At 43.2% G+C, this 15630-nt stretch overlaps 1 protein-coding gene across 1 annotated transcript in view; it reads right to left on the reverse strand.

Annotated features, from left to right (window-relative positions):
* Positions 1 to 475: 475 nt before the first annotated feature.
* Positions 476 to 15630, reverse strand: part of LOC141001484 (plasmanylethanolamine desaturase 1) — a 40778-nt gene continuing 25623 nt past the window's right edge. The window contains exons 4-6 of the mRNA XM_073472572.1: positions 10353 to 10497; positions 5988 to 6200; positions 476 to 1195 (exon numbers count right to left, since the gene is read on the reverse strand). Of these exons, the coding sequence (XP_073328673.1) occupies positions 1071 to 1195; positions 5988 to 6200; positions 10353 to 10497 (483 nt within the window). The 3' untranslated portion in view covers positions 476 to 1070. The remainder of the gene's footprint in view (positions 1196 to 5987; positions 6201 to 10352; positions 10498 to 15630) is intronic.

A 15630-nucleotide genomic window follows, 5' to 3' on the forward strand; every position in this document is an offset into this window, starting at 1 on the left:
TATTCTTAAAGACTCCTCCAAGCGTTTTTCTGTACAGAAAGATCAATGAGAAATGATCCGGCACAAGAAATCTTCTATTATTTGCAAAGCACACGCAGGATGAACAGAAAGTGCTGTTAACAACATACCAAAACTGGATGACATGATCTTGAATTGTTGTAGTTGTATGTATGCATTTCAAAAGTGTATAAGTGTGTAAGTATGCATCTGCAAGTTGACTGCTGACGTGTTTATATTAGTACTATAAAAGTTATTACGGAAGCTACAGTATGTATTTTAGAAAACTGTTTTTTTTGTTGTTGTTTTTTTTCTTTTTTACATTTTTGTCCCGCCAAGTCTTACCTCAAGCACAGGCACAAAAGAGGGGAGTTGGAAGTGTCAACACTTTGATACTAAAGCACACAATCATCAGATTTTCACCTTCTTGTGTGTGACAACAGCCATGAGAATTTATAGAGGGCGGAGAGGTTTGTAGAAGTCAAAAACAAATATAATACGGACAGACACAAAGAAATCGGAGAAGACAGTGACTAAACATTTGACTTTCAGACTTTGTTTGTGTTTGTGTGCAGGCGTGTGTATGTGGGTGTGTATGTGTGCATTTATGTACGTGTGTGTGGTGTAAGAAGCTGCCAGCGACAGGCAGCATGGTGTCACTCCTGGAGAGCCCAACCTCCAGAAACCTCCTACACCTACACACCACAACACCAGCACACCTCATTGGTTAAACAGGACTACAATGATAGGCTGTTACAGTGTGACCCTCTCGTAATGTGTTCGCCTCCTACGTTCAAAGCTTATTCACATACAGACTCCAGCACGAACAGAAATCTCTCCAATCATCTTTGTTTTTGTTTTTTTGCAAACACCGTTTCTTGTATGTTTGCTCTTTAGCAAAAAAGCTAGAAGCACAGAGACATGAGTAAAGTGTGTGTGTGTGTGTGTGTGTGTGTGTGTGTGTGTGTGTGTGTGTGTGTGTGTGTGTGTGTGCATGTGTGTGTTTTTCCCAGTCCTATTTCTATGTGTCTGCATCTGCAAGCCCATCTGTCAACCCATCCGTCCGTGTGTGTTTATCTGTCGGTCTTCTTGGCCCACGCCAGGTCATCTGATCGCGGTTTCTGCCCTGTTAGTCGTTCGATCAATTGCTCCATCCGCCTCCAAAAGCCCAGCTGGTCTAGTGGAAAGTTACACCAACCTGGGATGTGAGGAAACATGGAAAAATGAGACAGAAAATGGAGCGGAGAAAGAGGAAGAGAGAGAAATTGAGGATTTGTGAGTATTGGTGTCTAGAAAACGTAGGTATTAGTTCGGCCTCTGAATCAGGATTTCCATTCACCTTTCACACTGGACAACAAACTCACTAACATCTGACTTTACTCCTCAGAGAGAAAGGTACAATCTGCATTCAATTCTTCATGGAATGACTCTGCAGTGGTGATGGTTGAAGCGTTGAAGTCAAGACAACCTAAACCGAATACCAAGTCATGACCAACACCGGAGTGTATCGAGACCGAGACAAGACCAAGACCTGTGCGAGTCCCACACTGCATGATACACTTACAATAAAATGTTGAACCTGCAAACCATAACCACTCCTAAAATTCATCTGAAAGATCCACATTCCCATGAAAACACCCACAGAGTACATTTGAAAATTCCTCTTCATTCACCTCTTTTATTGCCATATATGTTAGACCATGTTCGACGGTTGTTTGCCGGCTCCAGCTCCGATTGGGTTGAATGAAAACATGACATCCGGCTTACCACGCAATTTTAATCCCGCTATGACGTGCACTGAGGTTAAGGACGGTGGCTCTCTGATCTCCATTTGTTTCCTTTCAAGCAGCACTTGAAAGACAGACCGAAGTAAAATATATAAAAAAGTAACACTGTCTCACTCCTCAGCTTCCTTCATCAGCTCCGTAAAAAAAAGCTGTTTTAATTCTTAATGTTGCGTATTAGGACTTTTTCTGGGTGTAAAACTGGTATAAGACTTCTTTACCTTTTACCAGACACAGAAAATGATTCAACATAATCCCTCGTCTTTTTCTCCACTCCTCTTGTATCCCTCCCTTGACCTCCCTTACTTTATTTAATTTCTCTCTGTTTTTCCTTACTTTCATGTGTTTTAACCTGAGTGTTGAGGGACGTTCTGGAAATGTTTTTTTTACTACTGAAATAATCCCAAAAGCCAATACAGGGATTTAAAAACTGGCCTAAGACTCATGTTTTAATGCCTTTGTTCATCACCTATGATGTGAAAACATCTGATTTCCACACAGTGGGAGAAAAGTGTCCGTCCTGCTCAGTAATAAAATCTTATCGCACCACAGAGCGTCTCTCCTGCTGACAGCGCTGTCAGACAAACACTCACACACACTGGGCAGAAGTTGTGGAATGACCTGAAGGATGACACTCATGCACAAACCTAAGTGTTTCAGACAGATCAGTCTATAGTCATGGAGCCCTGGGGAGATTTTGATACTGTATTTAGATATTTGTTTTGTCTGTGGCTCCACCCACTGCTCCAACAGCACCCACTGAGGGATCACCGGCTGCTATAACCTTCCCTTCTCCAACCGCTGTCTTCCCCCCCCCCCCCGATCATCTTGGACTTCATCTTTTCTTCTCTTTGCTTCACCTTCTGTCCTTCCACCTCTCTCTATTGTCTTCTTTCTTCCCCTCCTTTTTTTCCCCACCTGCAACCTGATCCTCAGCTCTTCTATCTGCATCTAACCTCCCGTCTCACCCTCATCATCATATTCAGACTACATTTCAGAGGGGTGGAGGGATTCTCCCAGGAGACATCCTTAGCCCCTACTAACACACAGGAATATGCACACACTCACACTCTCTCTCACACACACACACACACACACACTTCCAGATTCTCCGTTCTTTCGCAGTTTACATAATTCTCACAGCCGAGAGTCTTCTGTATGTTTAAAGTAAATACATTAATGTATGTATGGCTGCAGGCCAAAGTACATTTACATGTACAGATGCATACATGCATGCCTGCGCAGTAGTCTCTGTGCAGACATGCTGCTACCGCTCACACACAAGTCTACGCCGAGCATGTTTCACACATGTACAAGCGACACTGCTTTAGAAGCAGCAGAGCAGTCCCTTGAGATTCAAGATAAAAGGCCTTTTTACTATTACTACTGAACACACACACACACACACACACACACAGTCTGTACTTTTGACTGTAGAGTAAAGCAGTTGCACGAATGCAGTTTTACTTTTTATTAAATTTCCCACACAGTCCACACAAGATGTCAGATGCACAAGCGCGCGCGCACACACACACACACATACTGCCAAGAAGCAAATAGAGACATCTACATGGGCTTTGTGTACTTAGGCTACCCTTGTCTGATGCTCACACACCACCACCCGTGATGTGTTTGCATAGGGTGCATGCTATAGCTGCAGGTGTGTGTGTTTGTGTGTGTGTGTGTGTGTGTGTGTGTGTGTGGTTGTGTGTGTGTGCGTGTCCCTCCTGTGACCCTCTCTCTGCTGGAAGACAGTAAAGCAGCCAGCGGTTTTGTTTGATTTCACTCTTTCTTTCCCTCCGTCTCTCCTTCCTCCTCTCCTCTCCTTCTTTCGCCGTGCACTCCTTATTTTTCCTTCCAAATCCAGGCTTCCTTCCCATCCTCTCCTCGCCCTCCCGCTCCCTCCCCTGTCCTCCCCCCTTTCCCCCCCTCTGCCTGTGAAGTCCTATTTGTTAGAACAGACAGCAGGTTAGCATTAAATATACATGGGGATTGTCAGCCGGTGGCGAACACAAAGGCAGCTAGGCGAGCCCCAGTGGAATCCAAGCCCGGCCCAGGCAGCCAGGCTGGGGGAGCGGGGGGCCGTCAACGTCCCCTGTGGGCCCCCGACTGCCACCAACCCACCCCCCACGCACACACACCCACAGGTTAGAATCCGAAGAGGAGGTCAAAAAGACTAGTACACACAGATGCTCGAGTATGCAGATGTACACGAGCGTGCGCGTGTACAAACACACACTTTCCCTGTGCCACCCCCCTCAACTTGACTCACACACACATCTGTCGTCCGCAGGGGCACAGGGTGACGTACAAGCTGAGTCCCCCTTGTGTATCCTCCCCTCTTTTTGCTCTCTCCCTCTCTCCCTCTCACCCAGATGCACACAGAATACCGAATGTGGATCTATTACGGAGGCCGCTTGTCTCTAAAGACACGCACGCACGCAAACAGAACATTTTCTTTTAGTTATTTATAAGAGGCAGACAGACAGACAGAAGCGGCCGCCATTTTGTCCCAATCTGCCGAGAATTGTAAGTGAAATTATTCTGGAGTCATCAGCTTCAATTATGGCGATCTAAAATGGCCGCCGAGATAGTGTTCAAAAGTCACGTTACACACACTCAGAGTCTCCATGTTGTGATGAATGCAAAATTAAGGAAGGAATGTTGTTTTTCTTTTTTGAAGGTGGTGGTTGACCAGGAGATTGACTTTGATCAAATATGTCTGATCTGTTCTCAGAAGTATACAAATGATCTCCCACAGCACTGATGATGGACTGAGTCTAATTCTCAGAGACTGGATGGCAGCAACTCCACTTCTTTTGAAAAACAGTTCTTCTGTTATGCACCTGGGTTGCCCAGTGATATGTTTGCGAAGTATGTAAGCATTGTAATCATAACGCTGGCCTTTGCCCTCAAACGTGGCTTAACTTAAACTATCCAGCAGATATACTTAAGTTGCTTTTAAATATAAGTTTTCCTGAATAACAATGTGCTCTTATTTTGAAATAAGGGCAACATGAGAAGAGAGTTGAAGCCATCACTTAAGTTGCTGTGTTGATCACACTACGATTGTATCAATAATCCATTAGCATAGTGATAATACTGGACAGCACATTTTACTGTTAATTTAAAAGGAATATTTAACTATGTAATGAAACCTGCCCCAAACCTCCACAGAGCACTTTAACCTTCAGTTCAATAATCAGCCTCAATTATATAATTCACTTAACATGAAACTGAGCCGATTGCTAATGAATAACACACACACACAATTTAAACTGGATGCTAAATTGCGTAATTTTAGTTTTTTAAATGATACATTTATATCATTTGTCCAGGGCTGCCCAAGGTGTGGCCCACAAGCCAAAGTTGACCCGCCATAGACCAACATCAGGTCATATTTCAAAGTAAAACAACATATTTGATAACCCTTTAGCTTTCGACAACAGCTAACATTAACATCCAACCACTTCCTAGCAAAAATTTGCGTTTAATAGTGTTACATGATACGGTAGGAAAGGCTCTTGGACACATATTTTAAACACACCCGATGTAATCAAAAGGTAATGTTAGCTAGGAAGCGGTTGAATGCTAACGTTAGCTAATGGGTTGTCAAATACATTGTTTTACCTTGAACTATGGCTCGATATCCCTCCAGATTTGCTGATTAACCCCTGAGCCTAACATCAGAGGAAAATGGCTGCCGTGTGAATATGGTCTATGAGGTTCAAATTGACCCAACAAATGTTTCTATTAAAAAATATAAAAATGTATCAAAAACTGTAATATATATTTCTGTTTTGCTGTTTTTTTGTGAGGTAAAAATGTGGCATCCCTTATTATTAATCATTATTTATCATAATCGGAGCATGGTGGTCAGAGGGACACTTTGTGCAGGAATTCAGTCTGTTAACTTGAGATCATGGTACCGTTTGCATCTTAACAATACATTTCAATAGGTGTTTGCTTTTGGCTCGTGGCCCACCATTAAGTTTCCGTTTCCGGTCCTCGAAGGTAAAGTTTGGGCACCCCTGCATTTGCCTGATGAAAATCAAAAACTATTTGTTGCATTATTTATTATAATTATTATTATTAAAATGATTAAAAGCTTACTGCATCAGTAATTAAATAATAGCTCTCATATGTGTAACCATATGTTTTACCAATAAGTGGTGGACACACTATTCGCTGGCCACCAGTTCGTACCTGTAGTAATGCAGTAGTACGTCTCGTGCGGTGAGACATGGTGGATGCGGTGGTGTTTCCGTGGCAACACCAGATGCCAGTCCTGGAGCAGCGTGACCCAGCGCGGGAGGCCGAAGTAGGAGTGGCTCCACTTATGGATCTGATTGGTCAGCGTCACGAAAACCGCCAGGGCGAAGACGTAGCAGTCCCAGGGATAGGACGCCGCCAAGGCCTCTAATAAGTGACAGAAAGAGGGAGGCAAGAAAGAAAGTGAGAGACAGAGCTAAGTTAATAGAATAATTGATCAAACTGTTTAGTCTAATGAAGAGGGCCAGCATGAAGGCGTAGTACTCCCACAGAGAGGATGCTAGCAGGAGCCTCGGAGAGAAGAACAGACTGAGGGGGAGGATGAGGAAGAAGGGAAAAGAAGAGGAGACAGAGAAAGAGATGGGGGAAGAGTGGTGACAGGGGAGAGGGGAAGAGAGGACAAAGACAGATAAGTAGGATAAGGAAAGGACAAATAGCCTGTAATGCAACACAACATATAACCATGAAGACAGTGAGCAGTGACTCTCAGTGTCTGTGACTGTTTTTCCAAAATCTGAAATCAGTAGTCCAACATGAATATTTTGACCTCAGCGCCGCAGGCATCAAGAGGAAAATTTAAGTCACTCAGTCAGGGGTGAGACACTTCATCCTCAAAATAAGTCCCTAAAAAATCTGTCTGTCCTACTGATGTTGAAATGCAACTATGAATCACCCCCCGTGTATAACCTTTTAATACTTAAACAACTTCTGCAGTCTCATTGTCATACTCTCAAACGACTACACATTATTCCTGCAAAGGGACTGGACAGAATGTGTGCTTCTGTGTTTCTATGTGATATTCAGATGAAGGTGGAGTATGAGGGCTGGGGACAGCAGTTTGCTGGCTCTGTGAGGAAGTCACACCGAAACAGCATTTGGAGTACATCTTTCATTAATGTGGTGCATTTTCCATTGAAACAGGATACAGTGCCAGAGGCCTCATTTACAAACGTATAAGTAGTTATTTATTAGTTATTAAACCTTACTTTGACGTGGAAATGATCTTATCTCTAAGCAAAGTCCCAAAAGTTTGGGGCGCATGAGTGTCCAAGTCTGTGGTGAACTTTGCATGAGCTTCATGATAAATGTGCAACGGCAATACACTATTTAGTCCATAGGATGAGACGTGTTGTCTGGCTTCAGTCTCCTCTACCAAGGCCAAGGCTTTCAAAAAGGTTGATATTCTCTTTTGGTCCATGGTTATTCCTGACAAAATCCTTATTTTTGCTGAATTATATAAGAAGATATCACAATTTAAATTGATTCGAGGTCTACAGATCACAGATGTGTAAGTACCAAATGGGATTCTTCGGACCTGCTGAAGCAAGATTTTTACGCTCAGCGCCTTTTATGAATTAGACAAAAGTGCACCGTTGGAAATTATCTAAGATAATCAACCCGGTTGAACTTTGGGCACAAGTACACCAAGTGGTGTGTTGAGTGGTGCGCTACGAGAAACTGCCATGGTGCAGCTCAAACCATTGGAAATAAAGGGTGTCAGAGCGAAACGTTGACGTTGTCACCGTCCGTCTGAAAGCTCCAGAAGCCTTCTTGCTTTTTACGCTAAAATAAAGCCAAATATTGAAAGCAGTCAAGCAAATCTGTAATTCTTCTCAAATGCTGCAACATGAGAACTAAAGAAAGGAGCATGGCATAAGTAATTAATACTGTTTCCTAAATTCAGATTTACGCCTTAAGCTAGAAAAAAAAAAAGAAAAAAAAAGAGCACTTGAAGAAAGAGAGTTGTTTCTGTGAAGTGGTTAATGTTCAGAGTGTCAGTGTTGATACGAGCTGACAGTTGACAAACATGTCAGGACTCATACACAGAAGCAGCTGAGAGCATCAATTCTCTAAATAATATGAAGGCTGTAAACAGCCTGGAGCGTGCTCACTGTTGTTGTCATTTGGATTCAGGTGTAATTGAGCCACCAACACCTGCTTAGTGAGAGTCTGGTTTACGTCCATCCTCTCCGTTTACAGCCGTGTGTCACAGCGCTAACTCTTGTTATTCACCTGAGTCTTCCTGTCGGTATGACTTACAGCTGTCCTCTCTCTGTCTACCTCCATCCCTCGCTCCCTCTCTTTGGTTGAAACAGCGCTCTCTTGACCCCAGTTCAAGAGCAGACATGACAGCTGGAGATGTCACCTCACGGCTTTCAGCTTTAACCATCTACCTCTGTCCCTGTCTTTGTCTGGTGACCGTTGGACACAGTGAGGAGCTTGACATGACAGGTTTAGATGTCATCTTACCGCTACATGACCCTCGTCCACCCCCACCCCCCACGCGCTCTCACTCCCTCTCTTCTCCATGCACTCTCACCCTCTGTCTCAAACTCTTAGCGGTGACCTCTTGAGGTGCAGACATGACAGGTGTAGATGTCACCGCGTCTCTCCCTGTCTCCGTCTCATGACCTCTTGACTCCCCGCGGTGTGTGACATGACAGGTGTGGATGTCACCTACAAGTGAACCTCACTACCGCTCTCTCCCCTATAATCTCCCTCTCCTCACCGCCCTCGTCGCTGGTCTCCGCTGTGGACAAGCAGCTGACCTTTGCAAGTTTCCCCTTTGCTCCTCTTTCCTCCATCCTGGACGTATAAAACTTCCTACATTCTTTATGTGTTGGTTCATGTGCATCAGGATTCTCAGACTTTTGTCTTTGTATCATCCTTCATGAGATTGAGCATGTTTGAAATGGATAACTCCACTTTTAACTCGCTTTGAGCTTAACGCTAATACTGCCATAATAACATGAGCACAACAACACATTATTGTTGTTAAAATTTGCTAATTATCACTTAACACAAAGTAGGGGTGAACCATTAGGTCCCCCAAAAAATAACACGATCTACTATTTAACTACAATCATGATCCACAATCTAAATTTCAATCCGTCTTCCCAATTTTTAAATGCCCTGTAGATGGAATTTGACTGTGATGGCAGCTCCTTTCAGCTTTGTTGCTGAAACATGTATTGACCACTGAGCACAGCATCTTTTTGACTGACCAGCCGGACAGCCCCACAGAGGAGAGGAAGAGAATCGGGATAAGAGCAAGGCTGATGCAGATTGGACTGAGGGTGCTACTGGGTAGTGTCCGGTCCCAGCAAAATAAAATGGGTGAAATGGGACTCGTTTGACAAACAACAGGAAATCAGAGGCTGTTAAGCCTGTATCTTTATAGAGACCTGACTCCACCACGACATCCAGGATTAAGCTGTTGCACTCAACTGGCGATCTGTGTTTCGAGCCACATATTGGCACCCCAGGAAGGAGAGTTTGTATATAATGCAGTTTAATCTGCAGTGGAACTGTTTATGTGAGTCAACTGTCGCTGTCTGTTAGTAGAGAATCCAGTTTGCAATGTAGTTCAAAGACTTTTCACCTTTTTTTCCTGTTTACAATCATTTGATCAGCTCGTCATCAGGCTCTGCTGAAGCCTGATAACGGCCCATTCATTTGAATCAGGTGTGTTGGAGCAGGGAAATGTCTAAAACATGCAGCGGGCCACCAGGGCCAGGATTGCAAAACACTGTTTTAAAAATTGTGTGTAGAAATTAAATGTGTAATAGATTAAACTGACCCTGGCTAACTGATGTCAACTCCCCTCCCTCCCCCTCTATACCCATCAGTGACCTTCTGGCTCAAGCTGAAGTGCAGACATGACGGGTGGACATGTTGCCTCCTCAATAACAGGTTGCTCTGTTTCACCTGCTGATCTTCCTCCTCCAGTCCCTCCCCTCCCACCCTGCACTCGTAAGGTCAGCGCAGATGATTACCAGCCGAAGTGCCCCATGCCTTCCAGTGATCAGTGGACACACTTCAGCCAGAGTCGGCGCTACCTTTGGCATCCTGTAACACTAAGCCACTGCTACAGTTTGTTAGACCCTGTAAGGTTGACCTTCCAAAGTCCTTACAGACACATTACAGCTTTACAATGTGACTGTGAGCACGTTGATAGTGTCTGCGTGTGGGAAGCCAGTGAGGGATCACATCCATGTTGCTGAGCTTGTGATTCCCACTGCTTTTTTGGGGCATCTGTGTAGCGGAGGTGCGATCTAACAGGAGATCACAGTGTTTTTCCACATTTTTCACATGGAACAGTAATCACTGTAAATCAATTATAAGTAATAAATAAATAATAGTTTTGGCAGCTCACTTACTTCTCTCTTACTTCTGAAAGGTTTTATGTGTAACATTTGCCATGTGTGTATTTCCAGTTGCTTCAAGCGCTGTACATGCATGTGCTTTTCTGTGCTTTATATAGCCAGCGGAAGAAATAAAAAATTCCGTGTGTGCTACCTGGTGTGTATGTGAGGAACTTGTAGGCCATGTGAGCCAGCGGTAGGATGGGGATCATACAGTTGTCGCCGTTGGTTTCAATGAAGTCGTGGCGAGTGATGGCGGTTGGATCGATGTGGTGCTCCCTGAACGGACGAATGAATGCCTGCAGACAGAGAGAAGGAGAGAGACAGAGAGAGATTATGTAAAAATCACAAAATAATAATTTCTGTTATTCCCTCTAAACCAGCAGCCTTACGTGGTAGACTCATACCCCTTAAAATGTACAAACTGATGATCAACATAACATCGTCACTGGCCTCCATGCTGCTTACTGCTTGACTGTGATTACTTTATCTGTGTTGTTCTCTGTTTCCAGCACATTTGTGACGTGAAACGTGACGTCCGTGACGTATAACATAACCCTTCAGATAAAAATCCCAGACTTGCCTGCAGGAAGTGGGAATAGGGTCAATTAACGGGTTGACTCGCATTTAAAAAACCTGTGTCAGTCGCTAATTTTGGTAGGAAAGCGGCATTACTGACCTTATTCCTAGCCCCCATGATACTTTGCACGACAGGGACTACGGATGGAAAGTAGCTAGTAAGCTAAATCCGGTACAAAGCATCTTCTCTCATCTCAAGACTAATGTTATTTTGTACATTGTCCCTGATACAAATAAACTTATTAAATAAAATAAATAAACTTATGGGCACGACTTTCGTCATGACACTTGGTGAATCATTTATTCATGAAGATCTAGGTTTGTGACTTTATCGAGTGAATACTACAAACTATTCTTAATGCTCAGCTCACTTAGCTAACACTAACCCTAACCCTAAAGCTTTGTAGTGCTGCTGGTGCGTCATCTATTATGATACTTTGTATACCCCATAATGGTTTCCCCAGTGACCTCAGCAGTGACATACTCAGGAAACTTGTGGATATTGAGAGGTGGGACTCTCATTAACCAATCATGAGCTTACATTCGAGCCACAGCAGTTTGACTGGTATTTTGACTGTGGCTAAATGTAATGATCGCTGCTGACATGATAGTCCTGCAATCAGTAAGATCCAAAATGTAATTACAATGTGACTGTTAGCATGGTGGCAGTGACTGCGGGTGGGAAGCCAGTGAGGGATCACATCCATGTTGGTGCACTTGTGATCGCTGGGGCATCTGTGCAGTGGAGGTGCGTTCCTGAGGTATAGTTCAAACGTGTTACACACAACAAACGCCAGCACAAAACATGGTGCTGTGTAATTACTGAAACAACACCGAATCAATTCTGCAACACCCATGATGCACGTTTTATTTTGAAATCATTTGATATCAGAGGTTGTGTCTTATACCGTATATACAGCATTTATTTGGTTGAAATTAGAAATTCTGAAGGTCAAATACAGTCATTTAGTAAAACTGCAAATTCTCCTCAGTTTGTGGCTTTCAGTTTTGTCAGCTGAACTTACGAACATTCAGTTTTCACTAAATGGAACTGATGAGATAAACAACAACAGGCACAAAAAACAGATTTGTCTCCTTAATTTACATTCACTTTAAATCAGAGCACAAAACAGACACTGGAAAGCATTGTTTACAGTCTTTACGCAAATGCGGATCAAATGTGCATGCACACACACAGACACGCACACACACTCACACGCGCCACAACTCAGCGGTGCCGAGCACCATGCAAAACCCCAAAGCTCATATCCAGCATCCTAATAAACCACAGAACAGCAGTTGGTTTGCAGAAACACACTCATAAGCATAAATGACCCATGGACACCTCGCACAAACTCTAAAATGTGAGCTTCAAACACACACACACACACACACACACACACACACACACACACACACACACTCGCAAACCCCACCTGCGCTGTGCAGAGGCAGACACCTGTCTGTGAGAGCATGGGGGTCTCAAATGAAAGACTGAATCTGAATCTCAGAAGCACAAAAGAGGACAAAAAGAAGCACACACACACATGCACACACAGGATAAAGGTAATTTATTTCCCTCTGTGGAAAAAGCAAAAAAGGAACGTTTGCATCTGTATTGCCACAGTATGCAACTGTGTGTGCGTGTAGCTGTGGAAGCATCAGCATGAAAACTCATTATTGTCGTGGTAGCTGTTCGAACCAATCACACACGCCTATCAGCGAACGACGTTGGTAGGTGCCGCTGCAAACACAGAAACTATCTGTTGATATCTGCACAATTATATGCCCATCTCTGTCCTCGCCTGCCTCTCCCCCACCTCTCCTCTCCCATCACCCCCCTCCTCTCGCCGCAGCCCTCAGCCAGATGAAAGCCCGGCTAAGCCGTGGAGGTCGTGCCGAGCGGGGCGGCGTCACTGCTCCCAGTTAACGGTGGGCCACCGGTCGCTACGTGTCCTCTAATCCCACACCGTTTATCGGCCCACCTCGCACGACGTCCATTAATCACCAGCTCACATCGCCCATCGCCCCAGCAAGCAACGCCGTCCCACTGGTTGGACGGACACGCCCTTCCATCCCCTTCTTTTTTTTGTCCTCCCGACCTTTCTACTGTATTTTCATCTCACTTTCTGTTGGTTTCTCCTCTTTCTCTCTCCTTTGTGCCAAAACATTTCTATCTACACTTTCTTCTTACTGTCAGTCCTTGCTTTAAGGTAGGAACTGACTTCAGTCATTCAATTAACACAAAAGCCACAAAAGAGACATGTTTGTTGGAGATGTAACAAAAAAGACAGAGGGAAATTGACATAAGGAGAAAAGTACTGATGCTGCTAAAAGAAGAGAAAGAGTGAGAGAGGAAGGATCTTCAAACATATATCCCTAAACTGTAAGCACATCTGGCAAATTTCAATGTGAATCGAGCATCATTGGGAACTAATGAGCGTGACTTTGTCCTCAAAGTGGTGTCATTAGAGAACTGCTAAATCCTTGTTGAGTCAATTAAAGCTCAACGACATGATGACGACAAAAAAAACAGCACGGCCCAAAGCCTCGCTAAGGAATAGTTCAAAACACTACTGGGAGAATGTAGTGAACGTTTTCTGAGATAGCGTTGCAGTCGTAGTGCTGGGGAGGGAAAAGCTTTAACACATTCAAATCAAAGCAAAAAGAGGAGCATTATCAGTGTTCAGTGAAGGAGGATTTTACATGTAACTGTGAGATAGCGCAAAAAAAAAGGCACTTCATTCATATATGGATTGTGCTTCCAGTGTTTTCAATTACACAGATGAGTACAGTTTGTACACAGTGTACAAAAAATGTGATGTATCTTTAAAGAAGGCATCTAATTTTGAAAGAATCCGATGGTCAGTCAGAGCTGAGAGTCAAAGAAAAGATTAGTTGATCGATCAATCAACAGAAAAATGAAATGCACAGCATGTTATTTCTGCTGCTAGGGGCTTCTTAATCAAAAAAAAAGAAAAAGACGTTCAGTAGCGTGGGATCATGGGAGTTGTCAGGCAGAAACGTTGGTTATGTTTTAAACTTTGATATTGATAACATTCAGCCACTAAATATGTTATTCCATCTCCCCTACCACTGCATTCATGTCACAACACCACTGTTGTTTGAAACATCTGCCCCCTCAAGTGGTTGCCAGTTTGTTGTTGCTAACGCTAACTAGCTAATGTTAGGGCAGTACAGTACGCTGGGCGCAAACCTGTAGTACACCGCCATTTTTATGTTTTTTCCATACCACGTGATACCAACGGGGTTATACTATTGGCTGACAAACCAACATAAAAGACAGTGTAAACATTGTTAAATGATTAATTCACAATCACAATAATGTTTCTAAGGATACCTTTCTACAAGCTCTGTAGATGTATTATTTAAAAAAATAAATATTCGTCTACATAAAAAAGTTATCAATATGACATTTGAGTAACTAAAAAAATATGGGTTAACTCAAATAGATCAGGGCACTTCCTTGCTGCTTCCCAACTGATATGGTATTAGTGGGCTTTTTTAAAATGGAGTTTAACGCAGCAGCTATGATGATCAATCATCATTGCTGCTTGTCAGAGCGTGGCTTGTCACTGAGGTACGTACACCTCTGACACTGCCCCACATGTTGTTGTTGATATTTGGGGCGTTCTGTTAAAGTACATAGTCGTGGGTGGCAGCATGACATGAACAGTGTATTTGAACCCTCTTTCTCCAGCTTTTTCATTTAATTTTTTTTTTTATTTATTTATTGTTAGCTTAGATAATGGTCATGTATGTTTTGTTTTTTGCACTATTGTGGCTTGTTTTCCTTGTTTTTTTATTCAAATATATTTTATGTGCAAATTACAAAATGAGACATATTATTTGCCCTTTAACGATGTGACCTTGGTAACATTTCCCTCAGATCCCGCAGACCACTCTGGCCATCCTGAGCCAGTGACTTTGACAGATAGAAAACACAGTTTCCAGTGGCAGCTGTTACTGCTCCGTGGCCCTCACTGCTGGAAATATTATTTATGGTTAGGGATTTCTATGACAGGAGACTCTTATGACTGTTAGGTATCCCCTTATGAGGAAGTTATGGAGGGCAGGAGTCCATATGTGCAGAACAAATGTGTGATGTGAGCATTAAAGCTTCTACATGGTGTCTATAGGACAGCCTGAGCATCTTTAAAGATCCTAACAAATAACCACAACAGGGAACAAACTAAGGACAAACAAATGTACACACACACACAAACAACATAAAACAAGAAAATGACAGAACAAACGAATAACAAAGGGTGACAGTTGCGTCAAATATTTCATCTCGCTTTATAACTGCAGCCACTATTAGCCTCAGGTGTTCTCCATCGTGCTATTCTTTGATATTCAAACTAACCTTAACTGGGAGCACAGGCCTGCTTTATTCTTAGTCTCAAAACACACACAGGCACAAAAACACAACTGAGGTGTATGCCGTGTTTTTTTTTTTTGTCTCCACACACACACACACCCACACATATTCCACCAGCCTATTGTCGTCCCTCTGTTCTCTGCACAGGTCCATTCTTCTCTTCCAGTTAAAGTCTTTATTAGAAGTCTCCTACAGTGAGCGACACACCATGCAAATCTGTGACTGCCGCCGTGCCTTTGGTCCCAGTAACTACCCAAAACCTCCGTAAATGCCTCATCATAAATAAACATCAAGCCACAGAGCACCTTCGGGGAATAAAAAAGTAACACGGGGCTCCAAAAATCATTCTTTAGAATCTACTGACGGTACGATGCATGTACACAAATGTGTTGTTATCTAAAATAACACAATATAACAACAAAACGATCCTCCATGACAAAATACTGTCGGT

The sequence above is a fragment of the Pagrus major genome, chromosome 8, assembly GCF_040436345.1.
Source record: "Pagrus major chromosome 8, Pma_NU_1.0".
Taxonomy (NCBI): domain Eukaryota; kingdom Metazoa; phylum Chordata; class Actinopteri; order Spariformes; family Sparidae; genus Pagrus; species Pagrus major.